General features: G+C 37.0%; 1 protein-coding gene across 2 annotated transcripts in view; it reads left to right on the plus strand.

The window, feature by feature from the left end:
- The first annotated feature begins 346 nt into the window (after positions 1–346).
- Positions 347–19,378, plus strand: part of MANEA (mannosidase endo-alpha) — a 39,675-nt gene continuing 20,643 nt past the window's right edge. The window contains exons 1-2 of one of the 2 annotated variants that reach the window (XM_049897507.1): positions 347–512; positions 13,443–14,021. In XM_049897507.1, the coding sequence (XP_049753464.1) occupies positions 13,478–14,021 (544 nt within the window). In that variant the 5' untranslated portion in view covers positions 347–512; positions 13,443–13,477. The other variant, XM_049897508.1, reaches the window with a different exon arrangement.

Below are 19,378 nucleotides of genomic sequence, written 5' to 3' on the forward strand. Positions count from 1 at the left end.
AGTTCAGCCGTCTCTGCTCTGCTCCTTTTCTCCACTTCTACGGGATATCATTAAATGCTCTCTCCTCTTTCATTCATGCCTTTCTAGTACTTCATAAAAAAAGAGAGGCTTGTGGCCGCCAAGAGCCTTGATGGTGCAGTGGTTAAAAGCCCGGCTGCTCACCAAAAGGCTGAGCAGTTCAATCCACCAGCGCTCCTTGGAAACCTCATAGGACAGCCCTACTCTGCCCTATGGCTTCGCTGTGGTCGGAATCCACTCCACGGCATGGGTTTGGGGTTATCTTTGGTTCTCGCAGCTGCCTGGTTCACCGCTGACGGGAGCCCCGCCCACTCAGTGAGCCCCGCCCACTCGCCCCGCGACCGCCTTTCGCGGCTCCTGGAACGCCCTGCGCGCCTTTTGGGAGGCTGGGCTGGTTGGGCTCGCCCGGGAACAGCTGCCGGTTTGCGCTCTACTCCCTGCCTCTGCCCTGTGCAAGCCGAGCCCCTGCTGTCGGCCGGGAGTCCCAGAACCTGGTGAGTACCTGGAGGATTCAGACTCCGGCAGATGCGGCTACAGCGGGCGTGGGGCCTACCCCGAGCGCCTGCGCGCCCGGCCTGTCAGCCAATCTGCTCGCGGCTCTCCTGCTGCCGCCCTTTGACCCCGCGCCCCTCAGGCTGTCGGCGGTAGTCGCGGAACTGCGAGCTACGCATCCCCAGGTGCACGTCTTTGTCGCTCTTACCTCCTGATTTTGTCTAGATTGATTTTATTGCTCTCTCTCGTGCGTTTGCGGACCTGCTGGGCCGTCTCCGCCAGGTCGTTGGAGTGCAGCCTCCTCCCGCCTCGGTTCCCGCCTCTATCCGCAGCAATTTGGAAATCCCGGGACTGGCGGAAGCCCTCCAACGCCCTGTCCTTTTGCTTCTCTCTCGAGGCTCGGCCTTGAGCCCACGAGGATAGCTGAAGGATCGAGGCCTACCCGGCTTGGGTTGCGGCTGCCGGGCCGCTGCCGAAGATGGCTGTCGCTGCCTGTCTCCAGAGCCTTAGGGTGTCGGGAGAGAGCAAGAATGGAGAGGCCACCGCAGGAATGATCGCCTGTCAGCATGTTTAGCATTGTCATCGTAAACTGTTATCCTTTGCTAAGTCTCAGGATGCAGCTATGCTGGACTAGCACCTGTTTCCCTTTTCCAAAGGAACAGATTGAAATAGTCATAACTGACAGTTTATTTTCGCTTTATCGTTGCAAGACCCAACGGATAAGTGTTAGGGGGAAATATGGAAGTGCTTTAAAAAAAATATGATGATACTTATTATATGAACTAAAACAAAACAAAATATATATGACTAGAATGGGATAGTTTTAGGCAATATTTTGAAACCTGAAAGAATCCATTGCCATCAAGCTGATTGGGACTCAGAGCAATCTTACAGGACAGAATAGAACTGCCCCGTAGGGTTTCCAAAGAGTGGCTGGTGGACCTTTTGGTTAGCATCTGTGCCACCAGGGCTCCATATTTTGAAAGAAATAAAATCTAGATATTGGTGATACTAAGTCATTTGCAAGCTACTTGCATGACAATGCATTTCTTCATCCATATTGAAGTATATTTAAATCCTGAAAAAAAAAAAAAAAAAGCGGTGGAGTGCAGTGAACCAAAAAAACCCACTGCCATCCAGTTGATTCCGACTCATAGCGACCCTATAAGGACAGAGCAGAACTGCCCCGTAGAGTTTCCAGGGAGCGCCTGGCAGATTCGAACTACTGACCTCTTGGTTAACAGCTGTAGCACTTAACCACTAGGCCACCAGGGTTTCCAGGCTCTAAGTTTAAGACATTTCCAGACCCGCTGCTGTTATTGAAGTGATGAATAGTGAATGTATGATCAAAAACACAAACCTGTCTCCAGATTAAATTTGGGCTGTAGTTCATGGAGTAAAGTAGGTAACCATTAATAAATGTTTTCTAAGTCCTTCATTATTAAGTGAAAACATGGCCACATGACAGAAGTTAAAGTGGTATGTTCTCCAAACATGATTTGTCTAATACCTATAGGAACGCGTAATAGTATGGGAAGCAAGTGTTTTTGCTCCATAGCTGGACTTGCTCTGCCAGTTGATAGTTGTTTAATCTACCTTTACTTAGCCATTAGCTATTTACTAGCTCAGAGACTTTGAAAAGGGTACCAACTGCTCTGTACTTCAGTTTCCTCATCTGTAAAATGGAGTGAAGAGTTCCTATGTCATAGGGTTGATTTGAAGATTAAAATATATTCATGTGGCACTTTTAGAAAAGAACCTGAATCAAAGTAAATGTTCAGTTCATGTTAGCCCTGGATATGATCATGATTTTTATCAATGTTATTACTCTCATTTCTGGTTCATATGTTCTGATCTTGCTGGACCCCTTCTCCTTTATTACTTCTTTCTTTCATTATCATGCTCTAGTTTACTCTTCAAAGGTTTTCCCAGTAATATTTTTCCATCAGCATCTCTACCCATCGATGATGCCAGTTTTCATCCATAGGAGAGGAGGCATACTGAATTCCAAAGCCATCTGCTACTGCAGATTTTGAAATTCACAACTGCATCACAATGAAAACAAACAAATGAACAAACAACAAAGGAAGTTATGACACATTGCCTAGAAATAGTATCCTACAAATTTTGTTTTTCAAAATTGACTTGCTAATATTAAATTCAAAGTAACATTCTAGAATTTGCTTTTTTATAAGTGACTGTTTCTGGTGTTTTTTAATTTCTATTATATAGAATCTGAAATTTGAAAGGATAATCTTAGTGCTTAGCTATGTTCTAGACACTACTAGGAATTTGTGCTAATACTGATGTGTGTAACCATCACTTCAGCCCTGACAGGTGAGGAAATTTGGCTCATAGAAGTTAAATAACTTGTCCAGTATCATGCAGTTGATAAGTGGAGGGGGCCTTCCTGACTTGGAAAACAAAATTTCCTAGATGGTGCTCACCAACTTCTCACCCCTCCCTCAGTATTTATTGAATGCCTACTTTTAGTTCCTGCGTGGTGTAAACAGTTAAGCACTCACCTGCTAGCCAAAAGGTTGCTGGTTCAAACCCACCCAGAGGTGCCTCTGAAGACAGGCCTGGTGATCTGCTTCTGAAAGGGCACACCCATGAAAATGCTATGGAGCAGTTCTACTCTGCACACATACGGTCACCATGAGTAGTTAGAATTGACTCACATGACAACGTTTTTATTTATTGACTCTTTGCTAGGCAGAGTTTTAGCACTGGCATATTCCAGGGACAAGACAGGATCTATACTGTTTGTGATAAGTACATTCTCGGAAGGAGGAGAAAAACAGATGAACCAAGTAATTTCAGAAAGTGGTACTGCTATTAAATTCAGTGATGTGAACAATGACTGTGGTAGTGATAGTGATAATTTCAAGTGGGTGTTCAGAAGTGGCATTGTGGGAGAGAAACCATTAAAGCTAAAACCATGGGGAGATTTTGGGACCTAGCAGACCTGTCAGAGGGAAGTACAAATATAAATTTCTTAAATTGGGAATGATTTTGGTGTATTTCAGGTACAGAAAGAACACGAGTAAGTCTGAAGCATAGTGAGGGAGAGATTGGTACACTGTGCAGTCAAAATCTGGCAGGGCCATATATCTTTCTATACCACAGTTAAGAGTTTGGACTGTATCCTAAGTGCAGTGAGAAGCCCTTCACAGAATTTTACCAGGTAATCAGAATTACTTTGAGAAAAGGACATTCCAGGTGTTAGGAAAATTAGAGGGGACCAAATGTAGAAGAAGGGATCAGAAGGTATGTCCAGCTGGGAAAGATAGTGGCTTGGACTAGGATAGTAATGGTGGAAAAAAAGATGATGGATGAACTTGGAGGATTTTGGAGGCTGAAGCAACAGAGCTTATGTCTGATTAGATGCAGTAGGTGAGGGACAGAAAGTAGTCAGGGATGACTTGAAGATTTTTTATTTCAGCATTTGTTGGAGGTAACCAAAACCAAAGCAAACCCTTTGCCATTGAGTTGATTGCAACTCATAGCTGATTGTGAGGATGGTGCAGGACTGGGCAGCATTTTGTTCTGTTGTACATAGGGTTGCTATGAGTCAGAACCAACTGGATGGCACCTAAAAAACAACAGTGCTATTTACTGAGGTGGGGAAGTCTTGGTTAATTACAATAAAACCTGTGAAAGAGGGAACGTATGTAAAGTGGAAACCTGTCACTGAAGGAAAATGCAAATATTTTCCACCTAAAAGGACCAATAGAAAAGTGGTAAGACTGTACCCTGTCAAAGGTATAAAACTTTCAAGGCCTGGAAAAACAAGGCAGTCCCATTAAGTTCTGTTTCCCACAGGTTTCACTGTGCTATATGTAAAAGTCCTTAATAATATTAGCTTAAATGGTTCAAGTGTGTATTTTAATTGATGGAAGGTAAAAGTGTGTATTTTAATTGATGGAAGATAGTATATCGTTAATCTAGTCCAATATCTTTAAAGATAGAAAACTGCAGCCCAATGAGATTAGGATTTTTATTCCATAGCTCTTGATTAAGCCATGATTAACTCAGTTATTCAGTCCGTAAAGTGGGAGTGTTGAAAAGTGTCCCACTGTAGTTGTTCTCAGGGCCCGCTCCCCAACTGAAAGTGCAATCAACACTCTACCCTCTTCCGTCTCTTGTCCCAAATTTCTGCTTTCTTAAGGTTGAAATGGAAACATTTTGTCTAGTACAAGTTTTCTATCAATAGCCCTAATCGATCTTTAAAAGAAAATGATATGATTGAATTTGGTAAGTTTAGCATTAGGCAGACAAAGCCCAAATCTAACTTAAATAATTTATGGCAAAAGATTTTTAACTTAAGTCAAATAATACTAAAAACAATTCAATATAATTCAGTGATGATTCAGAAGCTGTTTAAAGGTATTATGATGCATAAGAAGGAAACCCTGGTGGCGTAGTGGTTAAGTGCTACAGCTGCTAACCAAAGGGACGGCAGTTCAAATCCGCCAGACACTCTTTGGAAACTCTATGGGGCAATTCTGCTCTGTCCTATAGGGTCCCTATAAGTCGGAATTGACTCGACGGCACTGGGTTAATGCATGAGAGTACTTCATTATTGTACCTATGATACACACACACACACAAACACACGCAGTTCTGGATAGGTACATTTTTACTGTCTATAGTAATGAATAAGGAAGACTGAAGAATAATTGATGCCTTTGAATTTGGGTATTGGCAAAGAATGTTGAATATACCATGGACTGCCAAAAGAATGAACTACTCTCTCGGAAGAGGTTCAGCTAAAATGCGCCGTAGAAGCAAGGCTGGCAAGACTTCATCTCACATACTTCAGACATACTATTAGGAGGGATCAATACCTGGAAAAGGACATCGTGCTTGGTAAAGTGAAGGGTCAGTGAAGAAGAGGAAAACCCTCAATGAGACGGTTTGGCACAGTGTCTGCAACAGTAGCCTCAAGCATAACAACGATTGTGAGCATGACGCAGGACTGGGCAGTGCTTGGTTCTGTTGTACATAGTGTTGCTATGAGTCGGAACTGACTCGACAGCACCTAACAATAACGATGACATAGTTATCTCTGAAACCTGTTGTCAACTTCTATCTGCTTTTGTGATATGAATCTAAAGGCTTTCATCTTATACTAAGCAATTTATATGTAGTGTCAGCATAGGTCACTTACTGAAATGGCATTTTTAATTTTGTTAAATATTAACTTTGTAAATACAATTAATTGCTTTAAAAAATAAACAGTTATAATATTTTCCTCTTTAATATTTAATAGTCTTTCAGATAAAGCTGTGGTTTGGTTATTTGTTAAAAAAGAATGAAGTTGTACACCTGTAGATTGAGTTCCCAGACAGCCCATTCTCTTCCAAAATTCTAAAATAGAATTTTAGCTATCGCATATTGACATTCTGTTTTTGGACAATCCTAAACGCAAAGTTATTTAAGAGTAACAAAAAATACCATTTATCCACCCAGAAGATTGATCTAAGATTCAGCAATTTCTAGGGAAGAGGAATTAGAAATTACTTCTCTCTGCTCTTGAGGAATTTATAATCTAAGGCAAGTATTGACTGGTGGAAGACTGAGGTAGTGCCATCGCAGAAACAAACAGCAAGTTTGGTGTATAATAGTACCTCAGCTATCAAGGTAATAGAAGGATGAGATTATGCCCAACAGAATTTGTGTTAAGCAAAGGTTAAAAGTGTTTACAATGAAAATGACCTAGGCAAGGAAGTCTTGCATACAGAAACTGATTTAGTGAGTTGCAGGTGTGCCTTCTAGTATTAGTTATATTTATCTTCAGTGGTTTCCTACAGAGTAAGATTAGAAAAAAAAAATACTTAAAAAAAAAAACAGCAGAACTCTGTGTAATGTAATAATGAATATCTGATTCTGAGATGGAATAAGAGCAAATATTTTTTGAAATAATAATTGATATCTCACACTGTTTATGAATCTTTTGGATCTCTTGGCTAGCTGGATACATCTAATATTTTTTTTATTAGCTCTCACTTGACCTCCAAGTCAAAAGCTAGCATTACAAAACATAAAAAGTACAAAGCACAGAACTAGGAACCATAGAAATACGTATAATCTCTGAGTAATGTAACCTGTCCTTCTCTTAATAGCCAGGTAGGAGGGGGAAAATAGAGCTTCCGTAAATGAACATTTTGTGTTTTGTGTTAATGTGTGGACCTGGGAAATGAACCTAACAAATGTAAAAAAGTTTCAGAGTTTCAAAATTATTTGTTTTCTACACTTCTTTTTTATTTATTCTTAAATCCAGTTAGTATTTACTATTTGGTTAATTTCTTTCACATGTATTATCTTCTGTGGTTCACAGAACAATTTTGGCAGAAGACAAAATAGGCATTGTGCTCTTTTTTTAGGAAGAGGTTAAGTCACTTGCCAATGGTCATGTAACTAGGTCAGCATAGCAGATTTGAACTTAGATCTTCAAATACCAAAATCAGTATTCTTCCCATTATATGTCCTGACTCTTCCACACATTTTACCACTCAGCTAAAGTCAACATTTCAAAAATCAATGTCTTAGAGTTTTTCTGCCATTCCTTGTGATTGATCATAATTTAATAACATCGATGATTTCCTTATAAAATACATACCCCTAAAAACCTTTTTCTTTCCCCTATAAAGGATTACATTCTAATTTTAGAAAACAGTAATAAAATACCAGTGTGTTTTATTACTCAGAGGTAACCATTATACATGTTTAAGTATATATCTTCCTCTACATGTATGTGTTTTTATTATAGTTGAGGTCATATTATGTCCACAAAAATATTTTTCTGCTTTTATGGCTTGCCAAAGTTTACAATTTCTTCTTTAATCAAAAGGAAGGATTTATTTTTATCTCAATGAGTTAGAAATTTCAATACAACGAATTATACAGGCAGGCCAAAATAATTTATTTTCCCTTTATTCTTATCCAGTTGAACAGGGCTTCCATGTTCTACAATGTAGCTCATATGTGTTTTACTCCCTGGAGCCATGCAATGCAGTGCTTGTAAGAACTGTGTGAGTTGGTCCTTCCTGGAAATAACCAAGTATTGTGGAAGAAATACACAGTCATTGTGCCAAAAAGAATTGTTCGACATTCAACCATTTCAGCAAGTAGCATATGATCAAGAGCCAATGGTACTGAAGGAAGAAGCCCAAGCTGCGTGAAGGCATTGGTGAAAAACACGGCTCCAGGAATTGACAGAATACCGATTGAGATGTTTCAATAAATGGATGCAGTAATGGAAGTGCTCACTTGTCTATGCCGAGAAGTCTGGAAGACAGCTAGCTACCTGGCCAGTCAAATGGAAGAGATCCATATTTGTGGCCATTCCAAAGAATGGTGATCCAACAAAATGTAGAAATTATCAAACAGTATCATTAATATCATACATAAGTAAAATTTTGCTGAACGTCATTCGAAAGCAGTAAGAGCAGTATATGGACTGCCAGAAATTCAAGTTGGATTCAGAAGAGGACATAGAACTAGGGATATCATTGCTGATGTGAGATAGATCTAGGTTGAAAGCACAGAATATCAGAAAGATGTTTAGCTGTGCTTTATTGACTATGCAAAGACATTCAACTATGTGGTACATAACAAATTATAGATAACATTTCAAAGAATGGGAATTGCAGAACATTTAATTGTGCTCATGAGGAAACTACATAGATGAAGAGGCAGTCCTTCAGACAGAACAAGGAGATACTTCATGGTTTAAAATCAGGAAAGGTTTGTGTCAGGGTTGTATCCTCTCACCATACTTATGCAATCTGTAGCTGAGCAGATAATCAGACAAGCTGGACTACATGAAGAAGAATGCAGCATCAGGTTTGAAGGAAGACTAACAACCTGTGATATGCAGATGACACAGCCTTGAGTGCTGAAAATGAAGAGGACTTGAAACACTGATGAAGATAAAAGACTTCAGTATGGATTACACCTCAATATAAAGAAAACAAAAATCCTCAAAACTGGACCAATAAACAACTTCATGGTAACTGGAGAAAATATTGAAGTTGTCAAGGATTTCATTTTACTCGGATCCGCAATTAACACACACGGAAGCAGCAGTCAGGAACTCAAACTACACATGAAAAAAAAAAAAAAACCAGTGCCAACTACATATACATTGCATTGGGCAAATCTGCTGCAAAAAGACCTCTTTAAAGTGTTAAAAACTAAAAATGTCACTTTTAGAACTAAGGTGCACCTGACCCAAGCCATGGTGTTTTCAGTTGCCTCGTATGCATGCAAAAGCTGGAGAGTGAATAAGGAAGACCAAAGAATTGATACCTTTGAATTATGGTGTTGGCGAGAAATACTGAATATGCCATGGACTGCCAGAATGAACAAGTTTGTCTTGGATGAAGTATAGCCAGAATACTCCTTAGAAGCAAAGATGGTGAGACTTTGTCTCATACACTTTAGACATGTTATCAGGAGAAACCAGTCCCTGAAGGACATCATGTTTGGTAGAGGATTGGAGAAAAAAGGAAGTCCCTCAGTGAGAAGGATTGACACAGTGGCCACAACAGTGAGCTCAAGCGTAATAATGATCATGAGGATGGCACAGGGTCGGGCAGTGTTTCGTTCTGTTGTACGTGAGGCTTCTTTGAGTTGGAATGGACTCAATTGCACTTGACAACAACATGTTAACTGCTTGTGCCCTCCAGTTTGCTGGCGGGATTCTTTTTTCCTTTTTCATTTTTAATTGTGAAATAATTTTAGACTTACAGAAAAAATTTTAACAGATGCCTTAAGAGACATAGAGGATGAACAGATACTTTTAAAAATAAAATTTAAAGAGTGAGAAGGATTAAGTAGAAGGTTCAGTTCTAAAAAAATGAGCAAAGATTCAATAAAATAATAGGAGTCCCTACAGAAGAAAAGCAAAGCAGTGAAATAGAACAAATATTAAAATAATTCAAAATATTGCTTAAAACAAGAAAAAAAGATGTCAATAGGCTAGTTAATTTGATAATTGGAAGACAAGGGAGTTTCTGTGTGATTACTTCTGTTTTGTCTATGAAATATAAGAAGAGAGTAAGGGAAGTTGAAGATGTACTAGCAGGTTTTATGAAAGAAGGAGAAGGAATGAAATGGTCCCATTTAGGCGAGAAAAGTGAGCATGCCAGGCTGTTTGTGATTTATGGTCATGAATTCAGAGTGAGAAGTCAGCCTGGTTTTGTGTTTTTTCTCTAGTATCATTCCATGGTTGTGGAGCAAGCTCAAAACGGGCATCAGTTATTTGAAGTTTTATCAGGCATGTGTTAGGAAGGGAGGAGAATAAAGGAAGTTAAGAATATTTGCAACTGAGGCATTGTATAGTCTGTGCTTGGCCGTAGACTATAAGCTGTGTCAGTAGAGAGAAAACATGAAGGAATAAATGAATAGTGTAATAGGGTTAGTGGATTGGACATCTCAATAAAGTCAAGGAATTGGCAGAATGAAGACACTAAACTGAAGAGCTTAAAATATGGATGGTTATGTTTGGAAAGTAGAAGGCTGGCACAGTTATTGAAAATGAAAAGATCAAGGATATGACATTTCGGTTGGTGAAGTGGAGTGGAGGAATAGCTCATTAGAAGCGAAGGAGTCAAAGAATTGGTAGACTAAGCTAGTGAATGGGACATTCATGTTGATGATGGAGTCACGAAGAATGGTAATGGAAATAGGCAGAGAAGGAAAGAAGACAGTAAATCAGTTGCTGGAATCTTCAGTGAATACCCACAACCACTGCTGTCAGTGAATAAAAAAAAAAAAAAATTTTTTTTTTTTTTTTTTAAATCCCCAAACTCAGCTACCTATTCTTTTGCTAAAGTACCTTCAGAAAATGGTAAAATCTGATGGCTTGAACTTCATTTTTTTCAATACCTGTTTTATCTTTCTAATCTAAACTGATTGTGCCAATATTTTGTTTCCAAGCTTTCAGTGGCCCCCTGTGGTCTACCAGAGTAACTGTTCTCTCGCTTAGGTACAGTGGTTTCAACAGCCACCATAGCTTTATCTTACCTCATTTCCTTGTTTACTATGCTGCAGCTAAAAGAGGGCTTGCTGTTTCATAATCAAATCCTTCCTCATCCAGTGTATCTTTGGGCATACTGCTTCCCCTGCCATTTATAGCCATTCTCTCTTTTCATTTCTTATCACCAGCCTATGTACATTGTACTCATTCTTTAAGCATTTTATAAGATTTTGCTGTAGAGTGTTTTTTTTTAACTACTTAATTTATATGGCGTTTCATTCCTTTATATATCTATTTCAGTTCTCTTTTGGCACTTCTCTGAGTTATACTTACTTGTATACTTCTCTTCCCCTTTCATGGACTCTAAGCAGCTTGAGGATAAGAACTGTGTCTTACCAATCAACCTATTTCATGTGGCACCTAGCATGATGTTTTCTACATATACAGTTGCTCAGTTGAAATTGGATTACACAGTTTTTACATTTTGTTTTCTAGAAAATCTTGGCTATCCCAACCAGTAAAATAAAATTTTGTTTGTTCCTTAGAAAGGAAAAAGGACTCAACTATTTTGTCCTATTAAAGTTAACTGTGTCTCCTTTTATAACGGTTGAAGTAGTATGTCTTATTTTACTGATTGCTTATATAACATACTTTAATGAGCTCAGCCTGGCGGTTGTAGCCACAGTGCATCCATGTATTAATACTATCAAAATATAATAAAAACTTTATGGGAGGAAAAAATAAATAAAACCCTATTGCTGTTGAGTCAAGTTGACTCCAACTCATAGCGACCCTATGGGATAGACTAGAACTGTCCCATAGGGTTTCCAAGGAGTGGCTGGTAGATTCCAACTGCCAACCTTTTGGTTAGCAACCGAGCTCTTAATCACTGAGCCACCAGGGCCCCTTATGGTAGGAAGGAGTCCCAAATTAGCCTTGAAACAATAAAAAAGTTGGAAAATCTCATTTTCAAAGTTTTGGAAAGGGAATATTTAATATGAAACATATTCTTCAGACCAGAAATTAACATAGTTATTAAATCAAAACCCCCAAACCCATCTACCTATTCTTTTACATAAAGTCCACTTTCATGACTTTTTATGTGAGAGAGGAAGAGGGAATTGATGTGAGGGAACACAGGGACGGAGAAGAGTCAGGACATCACGTGAACTGTCAGAGAAGGTTTAGTAATATTTCCCAAGAGTTTTGTGTATTTTATGTACAGTTACTTGTATATAGACACACACACTTATATCGATACACATGTAAATAGATGCAAAGCATACATAGACCATATTTACATATAAGTATGCATATCAAATTTTTTGTACAGGGTGTATATCCATAGCCATCTATGTATGTGTGTGTGTGTGTTTAAATAAAATTCTCTACAGGCAATATGAAATGAAGATTGGTTAAGTTATGTTTTTGTGGTGGGAAACTATAAAGAAAGGTGAAGGGATGGAAAATATAAAAGTCAAGCATTTGCCCATAAACAAGAAGAAAGAGCAGGGCTGGTGACGGAGAGGGAGCTCGAGAGGTGGTGAGGAGCTTTTAACACTGATAATTTTCTTAACTTAGATGATGGTTACTTAAATGTTTAGTTTATAATTATACTTTAAACTAGACATATGTCTTTTATGTTATTCTTTAGGTGTGATATATTGCACAATTAAACAAGATTGACTTTGAAAAGAACCTCTATGATTTTATCTCAAAAAGAATTATGCTTAATCATCTTAGTATTTCATTCCTGCACACATAATAGAAGCAGCAGTTTGTAGAAGGTATTTTTTGCGTGTGTGATAGAATTACCCATTAGATTGTTTTACTTCGCTATCTCTTCTGGCAGGGTTTTAAGTTTAACTTAATTCTTTAGAATAACAACAGCATGATATATTTGTTAAAAAGTCATATTTTATAAGTGCAGTCCTTGCCAATTTTTCATCAAATACCTTTCTAATAGGAAATTTTTGTATAAAGAGACATATTTATGTGTGTGTTTATGTATACATACCCCTATACGTACACGGAAACTCTGGTGGCATAGGGGTTAAGAGCTATGGCTGCTCACTAGAAGGTCGGCAGTTTGAATCCAGTCAGGCACTCCTTGGAAACCCTGTGGACAGTTCTACTCTTTCCTACAGGGTTGCTATGAGTCGGAATCGACCCAATGGCAATGGGCTTTGTTTTTTTGGTTTTATACATACATGTATGTGCGCACACTTAAACAAGCATAAAACACACATACAATAATACCGTCTTAGAAGGTATAAGTTAGTGTTTATGACCTCTGCTCAATAAGACTTCTCAAAGTTGTAAAATAATAAAATTTAAAAAAAAAAATTGGGACTGTCAAATTTATAATATTCTTTTCCTCTGCTTTCATTTCTTTTTTGTTTTGTCTGATTCTTTTCTATTTCAAAATGTTATTTTAAATGTTTGAGTACTCCCTTGTCAAATTGGTGGTTTAGTTAAAAAAAAAAGTTGAAAATTCATTTTATGGCTAGACTTTTAATATACTCACAAGTGTTTCCTTTTATTTACTATGATCTTTTAATTTTACACTGTATTTAGAAAATTTTAGTCCATGGATATAAAAGAGTATTCCCTTTCTATATTGAATATGCAAAAAATCTGATCATATAATGAAAGTTAACTATGTTTAGCTTTCTTAAGCAAAACTCCTGAAATGTTTCTAACTAAATTGTCATACAAATAAAGGTGATATTCCTAAAATGGTATTTCTGTGTAGTCTAGCCAGATATAGATCCTTTTGTAGACATCAATATTTGATGATTTAGTAAAAATCATAATTCCCTTCTTAAATTTTCAATGTACTTTATGCATTTTAGTTTTCATTTTGAGTATATGAGAAATATTGTTAATACCCACCCAGTGCTAATACCACTTACTAATTATCTTTTTTCCCAATAAATTGCAGCAAAATATCTATTTTGGAGTTTAAAGTATGTCATCATGGCAAAGTTTCGGAGAAGGACTTGCATCATTTTGTCACTTTTCATTCTACTTATTTTCTCACTGATGATGGCTTTAAAAACTCTAAGACCAAATACAGCTACTTTTGGAGATCCTTTTGGACTTGACCTTCTGCCAGAATTTCGACAACAAGTTATTCACTTGGAGAAAAAAATTGATTCCAAAAAGAGTGACAAAATCAACAGTGAAACAAATACCAAGAATTTAAAAAGTGTAGAAATCACCATGAAACCTTCCAAACCGTCTGAACTTAGCCTGGAAGAACTGCCACCTCTGAATTATTATTTGCATGTATTTTATTACAGTTGGTATGGAAATCCACAATTTGATGGTAAATACATACATTGGGACCATCCAGTGCTGGAGCATTGGGACCCTCGAATAGCCAAGAATTATCCACAAGGGAGACATAGTCCCCCAGAGGATATTGGCTCTAGCTTTTACCCTGAGTTGGGAAGTTACAGCTCTCGGGATCCTTCTGTCATAGAAACCCACATGAGACAAATGTGCTCAGCTTCAATTGGTAATTATTGTGTGTGTGTGTCTGTGTTATGTATTTATGGATATATGTGTATATATGATTTTTTGTGGAGCATTAAATTACTAATCTGTCTTCACATTGTTACTAATCATATTTTTAAACTCATAACATCCAAATAAACTTAAAAATCCAAGCAAGCCCCCCCATTTTTTTTTTTTTTTCTGCAGTTCATTCTTTTTTATTTTATGGAGGTACATACCATATAGCGTGACTCTGAGTCGAAGTTGACTCAACGGCAACAGGTTTGGGTGTTTTTTTAATTGTGCTTTAAGCGAAAGTATACAATTCAAGTCAGTTTCTTACAAAATCTTATACACACATTGTTATGTGACCCTAGTTGCTCTCCCTACAATGTGACAGCACGCTCCTCTCCACCCTGTATTTCCCGTGTCCATTCAACCAGCTCCTGTCCCTCTCTGCCTTCTCATCTCACCTCCAGACAGGAGCTGCACGCATAGTCTCATGTGTCTACTTGAGCTGAGAAGCACACTCCTCAGCAGTATCATTTTATAATCTTTGTCTGAGGAGTTGGCTTTGGGAATGGATTTAGTTTTGGGCTAACAGAGAGTCTGGGGACCAGGACCTCTGGGGTCCCTCTAGTCTCAGTCAGACCATTAAGTCTGGTCTTTTTTACTAGAACTTGAGTTCTGCATCCAACTTTTCTCCTGCTCCATCAGGAATTCTCTGTTGTGTTCCCTCTCAGGGCAGTCATTGGTGGTACCATGTAGTTCTTCCAGGCTCAGGCTGATTGAGTTCCTGGCTTATGTGGCCCTTTCTGTCTCTTGGGCTCGTATTTTCCTTGTGTCTTTGGTGTTCTTCATTCTCCCTTGCTCCAGGTTGGTTGACACCAATTGATGTATCTTAGATACCACTTGCTACTCAGATGCCACTCACCAAAGTGGGGTGCAGAATGTTTTCTTAATGCACTTTGTTATGCCAGTTGACCTGGATGTCCCCTGAAGCCATGATCCCCAGACCCCTGCCCCTGCTAATCTGTCCCTCCAAAGTGTTTGGTTGTATTCAGGAAACTTCTTAGCTTTTGGTTTAGTCCACTTGTGCTGACTTCCCCTGTATAGTGTGTTGTCCTTCTTGTCACCTAAAATAATTCTTGTCTATCTAATTAGTGAATACACCCTCCCTCCCCCCTCACCCTTATAACCATCAAAGGATGTTTTCTTCTGTGTTTAAACCTTTTCTTGAGTTCTTATAATAGTGGTATCATATATTTGTCCTTTTGCAACTGACTAATTTCACTCAGCATAATACCTTCCAGATTCATCCATGTTAAGAGGTGTTTCACAGATGCGTTATTCTTTATCGATGCATAGTATTCCATTGTGTGAATATACCATAATTTGTTTATCCATTTATCCATTGTTGGGCATCTTGGTTGTTTCCTTCTTTTTGCTGTTGTAATCAGTACTGCAGTGAATGTGGGTGTGCATATATCTATTCAAGAGAGGGCTCTTTTTTCTCTAGGGTATCTTCCAAGGCGTGGGATTGCTGGGTTGTATGGTAGTTTTATTTCTAGCTTCCTAAGGAAGCACTGAATCAATTTCCAAAGTGGTTGTACCATTTTATATTCCTACCAGCAGTGTATAAGTGTTCCAGTCTCTCCACAACCTCTCCTGCATTTATTATTTTGTGGTTTTTGGATTAATGCCAGCCTTGTTGGGGCGAGATGGTATCTCATTGTAGTTTTCACTTGCATTTCTCTAATGGCTAATGATCCTGAGCATTCCCTCATGTATCTGTTAGCTGCCTGAATGTCTTCTTTTGTGAAGTGTCTGTTCATATCTTTTGCCTATTTTTTAACTGGGTTATTTGTCTTTATGTTGTTGCGGTTTTACAGTATCTTGTAGATTTTAGAGATTAGACACTGATCAGATTTTTTGTAGCCAAAAATTTTTTCCCAGTCTGTAGGTTGTCTTTTTACTCTTTTGGTGAAGTCTTTGGATGAGCATAAGTGTTTGATTTTTAGGAGCTCCCAGTTATCTAGTTTCTCTTTTGGTGTTTGTGCATTGTTAGTAATGTTTTATATACTGTTTATTCCACGTATTAGGGCTCCCAGTGTTGTCCCTATTTTTTTTCCATGATGTTTATCATTTTAGATTTTATATTTAGGTCTTTGATCCATTTTGAGTTAGTTTTTGTGCATGGTGTGAGGTATGGGTCTTGTTTCATTTTTTGCAGGTGGATATACAGTTATGCCAGCACCATTTGTTAAAGAGACCATCATTTCCCTATTTAGTGGACTTTGGGCCTTTGTCAAATATCAGCTGCTCATAGGTAGCAGACAAGCACCTTTTAACCCTGTTTTTAGGTATGGTTGTTTAATTCTCAAATTTCTTCTGAATATTTTATATCTATTGATTTATAATTTATTCTCATTCCGAATTTTATTCAGTTATAATTTACATAAACTACAGTGATTTCTCCCATTTTAAATATACAGCTACATGATGTTTCTCAAACGTCATGGAGATTAGTTTTAAATATCTACATTATGTAATCATAGTGTGTGTGTGTGTGTGTGTGCGTGTATGTGTGTGTGGATTCTTTTGTTCTGCGTAATATTTTGAGACTTAACTACGTTATATCAGTTAAGTCATTTTTTGTGGGCACATAATATTCCATTGTATAATTATAGCAAATTTGTTTCTATATTCACCTGCTGGTGGACATTGGGCAGTCACATTTTAGGCATATAATATACAATTTGGTCTTGCTGTTTTTTTTTTTTTTTAACTGGTTTGACAACTTCTTTTTTAATTTCTCTATTTATATTTAATGTAATAATGATATGGTCATTTTAAATATTTCATTTTGCTATTTGTTTTCTCTTTGTCCCATCTGTTCTTTGTTCTTTTTTCCCTTTTCCTGTCTTCTCTTTCATTGAATATGTTTAGTATTTCCTTTTTTATTTTCTTCTGGCTGATTAGATATATTTCTTCATTTTATTTATTTGGTGATGCTCTAGAGCTTACAATATGCACCTTTAACTCATCATAATCTACCTTTAAGTAATAGTATAATATCTTATGTATAATTATGATGTAAAGAACGTGCAACAATATATTTCATTTTTCTGCCTTTCCACCCTTTGTACTATTGTTATAATCCATTTTACCAGTACATATGTTATAAATCTCACAATGTGCTGTTATTATTTAATCAATGAACTCTTTTGAAAAAATTAAAAATAAGAAAAATCTTTTATATTTATCCATATGTTTACCATTTCCATCACTCTTCATTGTTATATGTAGATACAAGTTTTTCTTCAACTTGGACAACTTCATTTAACATTTTAGTACATGTCTGATAGCAACACATTCTTTCTGTTTTTGTTTATAAATATCTTTACTTCACTTTCATTTTTTGAAGAATTTTTACTGGATATAGAATAATAGATTGAAAGCTTTTTGTTTCTTTTTAATTTCAGCATGGTCAGCGTGCTGAAATTAACTTTCGCCTTTTGTTGCTTCTGATGAGAAGTCAGCAGTTATCCTCATTGTTTCCCGCCCCCCCCCACACTATTTTTCTTTCTCTTTTCTCTTCTCTGACACTTCAGTTACACATATTCAGATAAATTCATACTGTCTGCGGGTGAACAAAATGAAAAAATAAAATTTGGGGCCTGCAAATCTTTAATTTGTCAATATACCCTTTGTAAAACTTACCTGTTTAAGTTTCCTCTGTCTTGTTAGTATCCCTGGCAGTAGGACCACAAGAAGAAGTTGAGTGTTCTTGTATTTTTCTAGTTCTTTGTAAAGGTGCAGAGTTACTTTGGAGTTTATATATGTATAGAGAAGTACAGGGCTCTTTCATAAACAGAACATTGTAGAGTTCTCTGAATCTGCATCAAATATGTGCAAGATGACTTCTTCTATGGAGTAACAGTTTTGTAAATTATTGAAAAAATCCAACTTTCTAGTGTGTTGATAGTGTTAGTTTCTATGTTCTGTCTGTATTATGACATGAAATAGGCTTGGTAAATTTAGACAGCATTGCCTGTGTGTATGTATGTGCCTATCTTTACTAACTGACTTTTGAGAGGAGAGCCTTTTAAAAACTTTTTTTTCAATTTTATATTTATTTCCTATTCATATTTATTGCACACTCAAGTATTGTTATTTCAATACTGACTTGGTCTTTGTGGCTAAAAAAACTGCTTGGATGACAGAGGAAATGGTTATTCTTAAAAGCTTTTAGTTTTCTTTGTTCAAATGAACTATATACAGGCATTTTTTCATAGCTAGAAATATTTTGTGTTTTGTAATTTTATTGCGATTAGGAAGAAAAGCTTCAGTTTACGTTTAGTTTTGTGCCTGTCTAATGTCCACTTACCCTTTCACTACTACATAGTGTTCTTAGGAACATAAATTATTTCTAACATCAGTAATACGGTTATTTTTATCTTATATGTTGACAATTTCACTTTTGATGCACATGTTTTACTTTTTTGGTGGATTTTCTTCTGGGAAAAATAAACAACCACCTAATAAAAGTGACATTATAATTTATTTTTAAATAAATTATTTCATAACCAGTTAAGTATTGGATTATGTTCATTATTCTTAGAGAACAAATTGACTCTAAAAATTCTGAACACAAAACATCATTTTAATCAATGGAGTTGCATGCTGACTAGCCTTTCTTAAATTGAAGAAGATAGCAAACGGAAGCTAATGAAATTGCTGTATGATTGAATATGTTTTGACTTTATCTTTAACACTCATATTTTCATATTTTTCTCTGATATAAACATCCTTTTTATTCTTAAATTGGTATATACAGTATTTATATTAGTACACTGCAAAGTCAGTTGATTTTATGCTTTTAAAATTAGTACTGTGTGTGTAAATCCTAATGGTCCAACTTTTCTTTTTTTCCCTAAAAATGTGAAATTAAAATGAAGTATTAATGTTATATTTAAACTCCAATCATTATACCATTAAAGTATAAACCCACTGCTTATCAGGGAACAAATTAAATCCTTTTATATAATTTGCATGATTTTCATGTCTATTAAGTAAAGGATCATATACCATATAGTCTGTCCTGGAATTTGTATTTTATCATTCTAAAGATACCAGGGGTATACTTTTTTATTTATTTTATTCAGCCTTAGAAAAAGAATTAGTGGCATAGTCAGCATAATGGCCTCCAAGATGTTCACATCCTAGTCCTTAGAATCTGTGAATATGTTTCCATACATGGCAAAAAAGGAATTAAAGCTTCAAGAAGCAATTAAGGTTGCTAATCAGCTGACTGGAAACCCTGGTGGCTTAGTTGTTAAGTGCTACGGCTGCTAATCAAAGGGTCAGCAGTTCGAA

The sequence above is a fragment of the Elephas maximus genome, chromosome 1, assembly GCF_024166365.1.
Source record: "Elephas maximus indicus isolate mEleMax1 chromosome 1, mEleMax1 primary haplotype, whole genome shotgun sequence".
Taxonomy (NCBI): Eukaryota; Metazoa; Chordata; class Mammalia; order Proboscidea; family Elephantidae; genus Elephas; species Elephas maximus.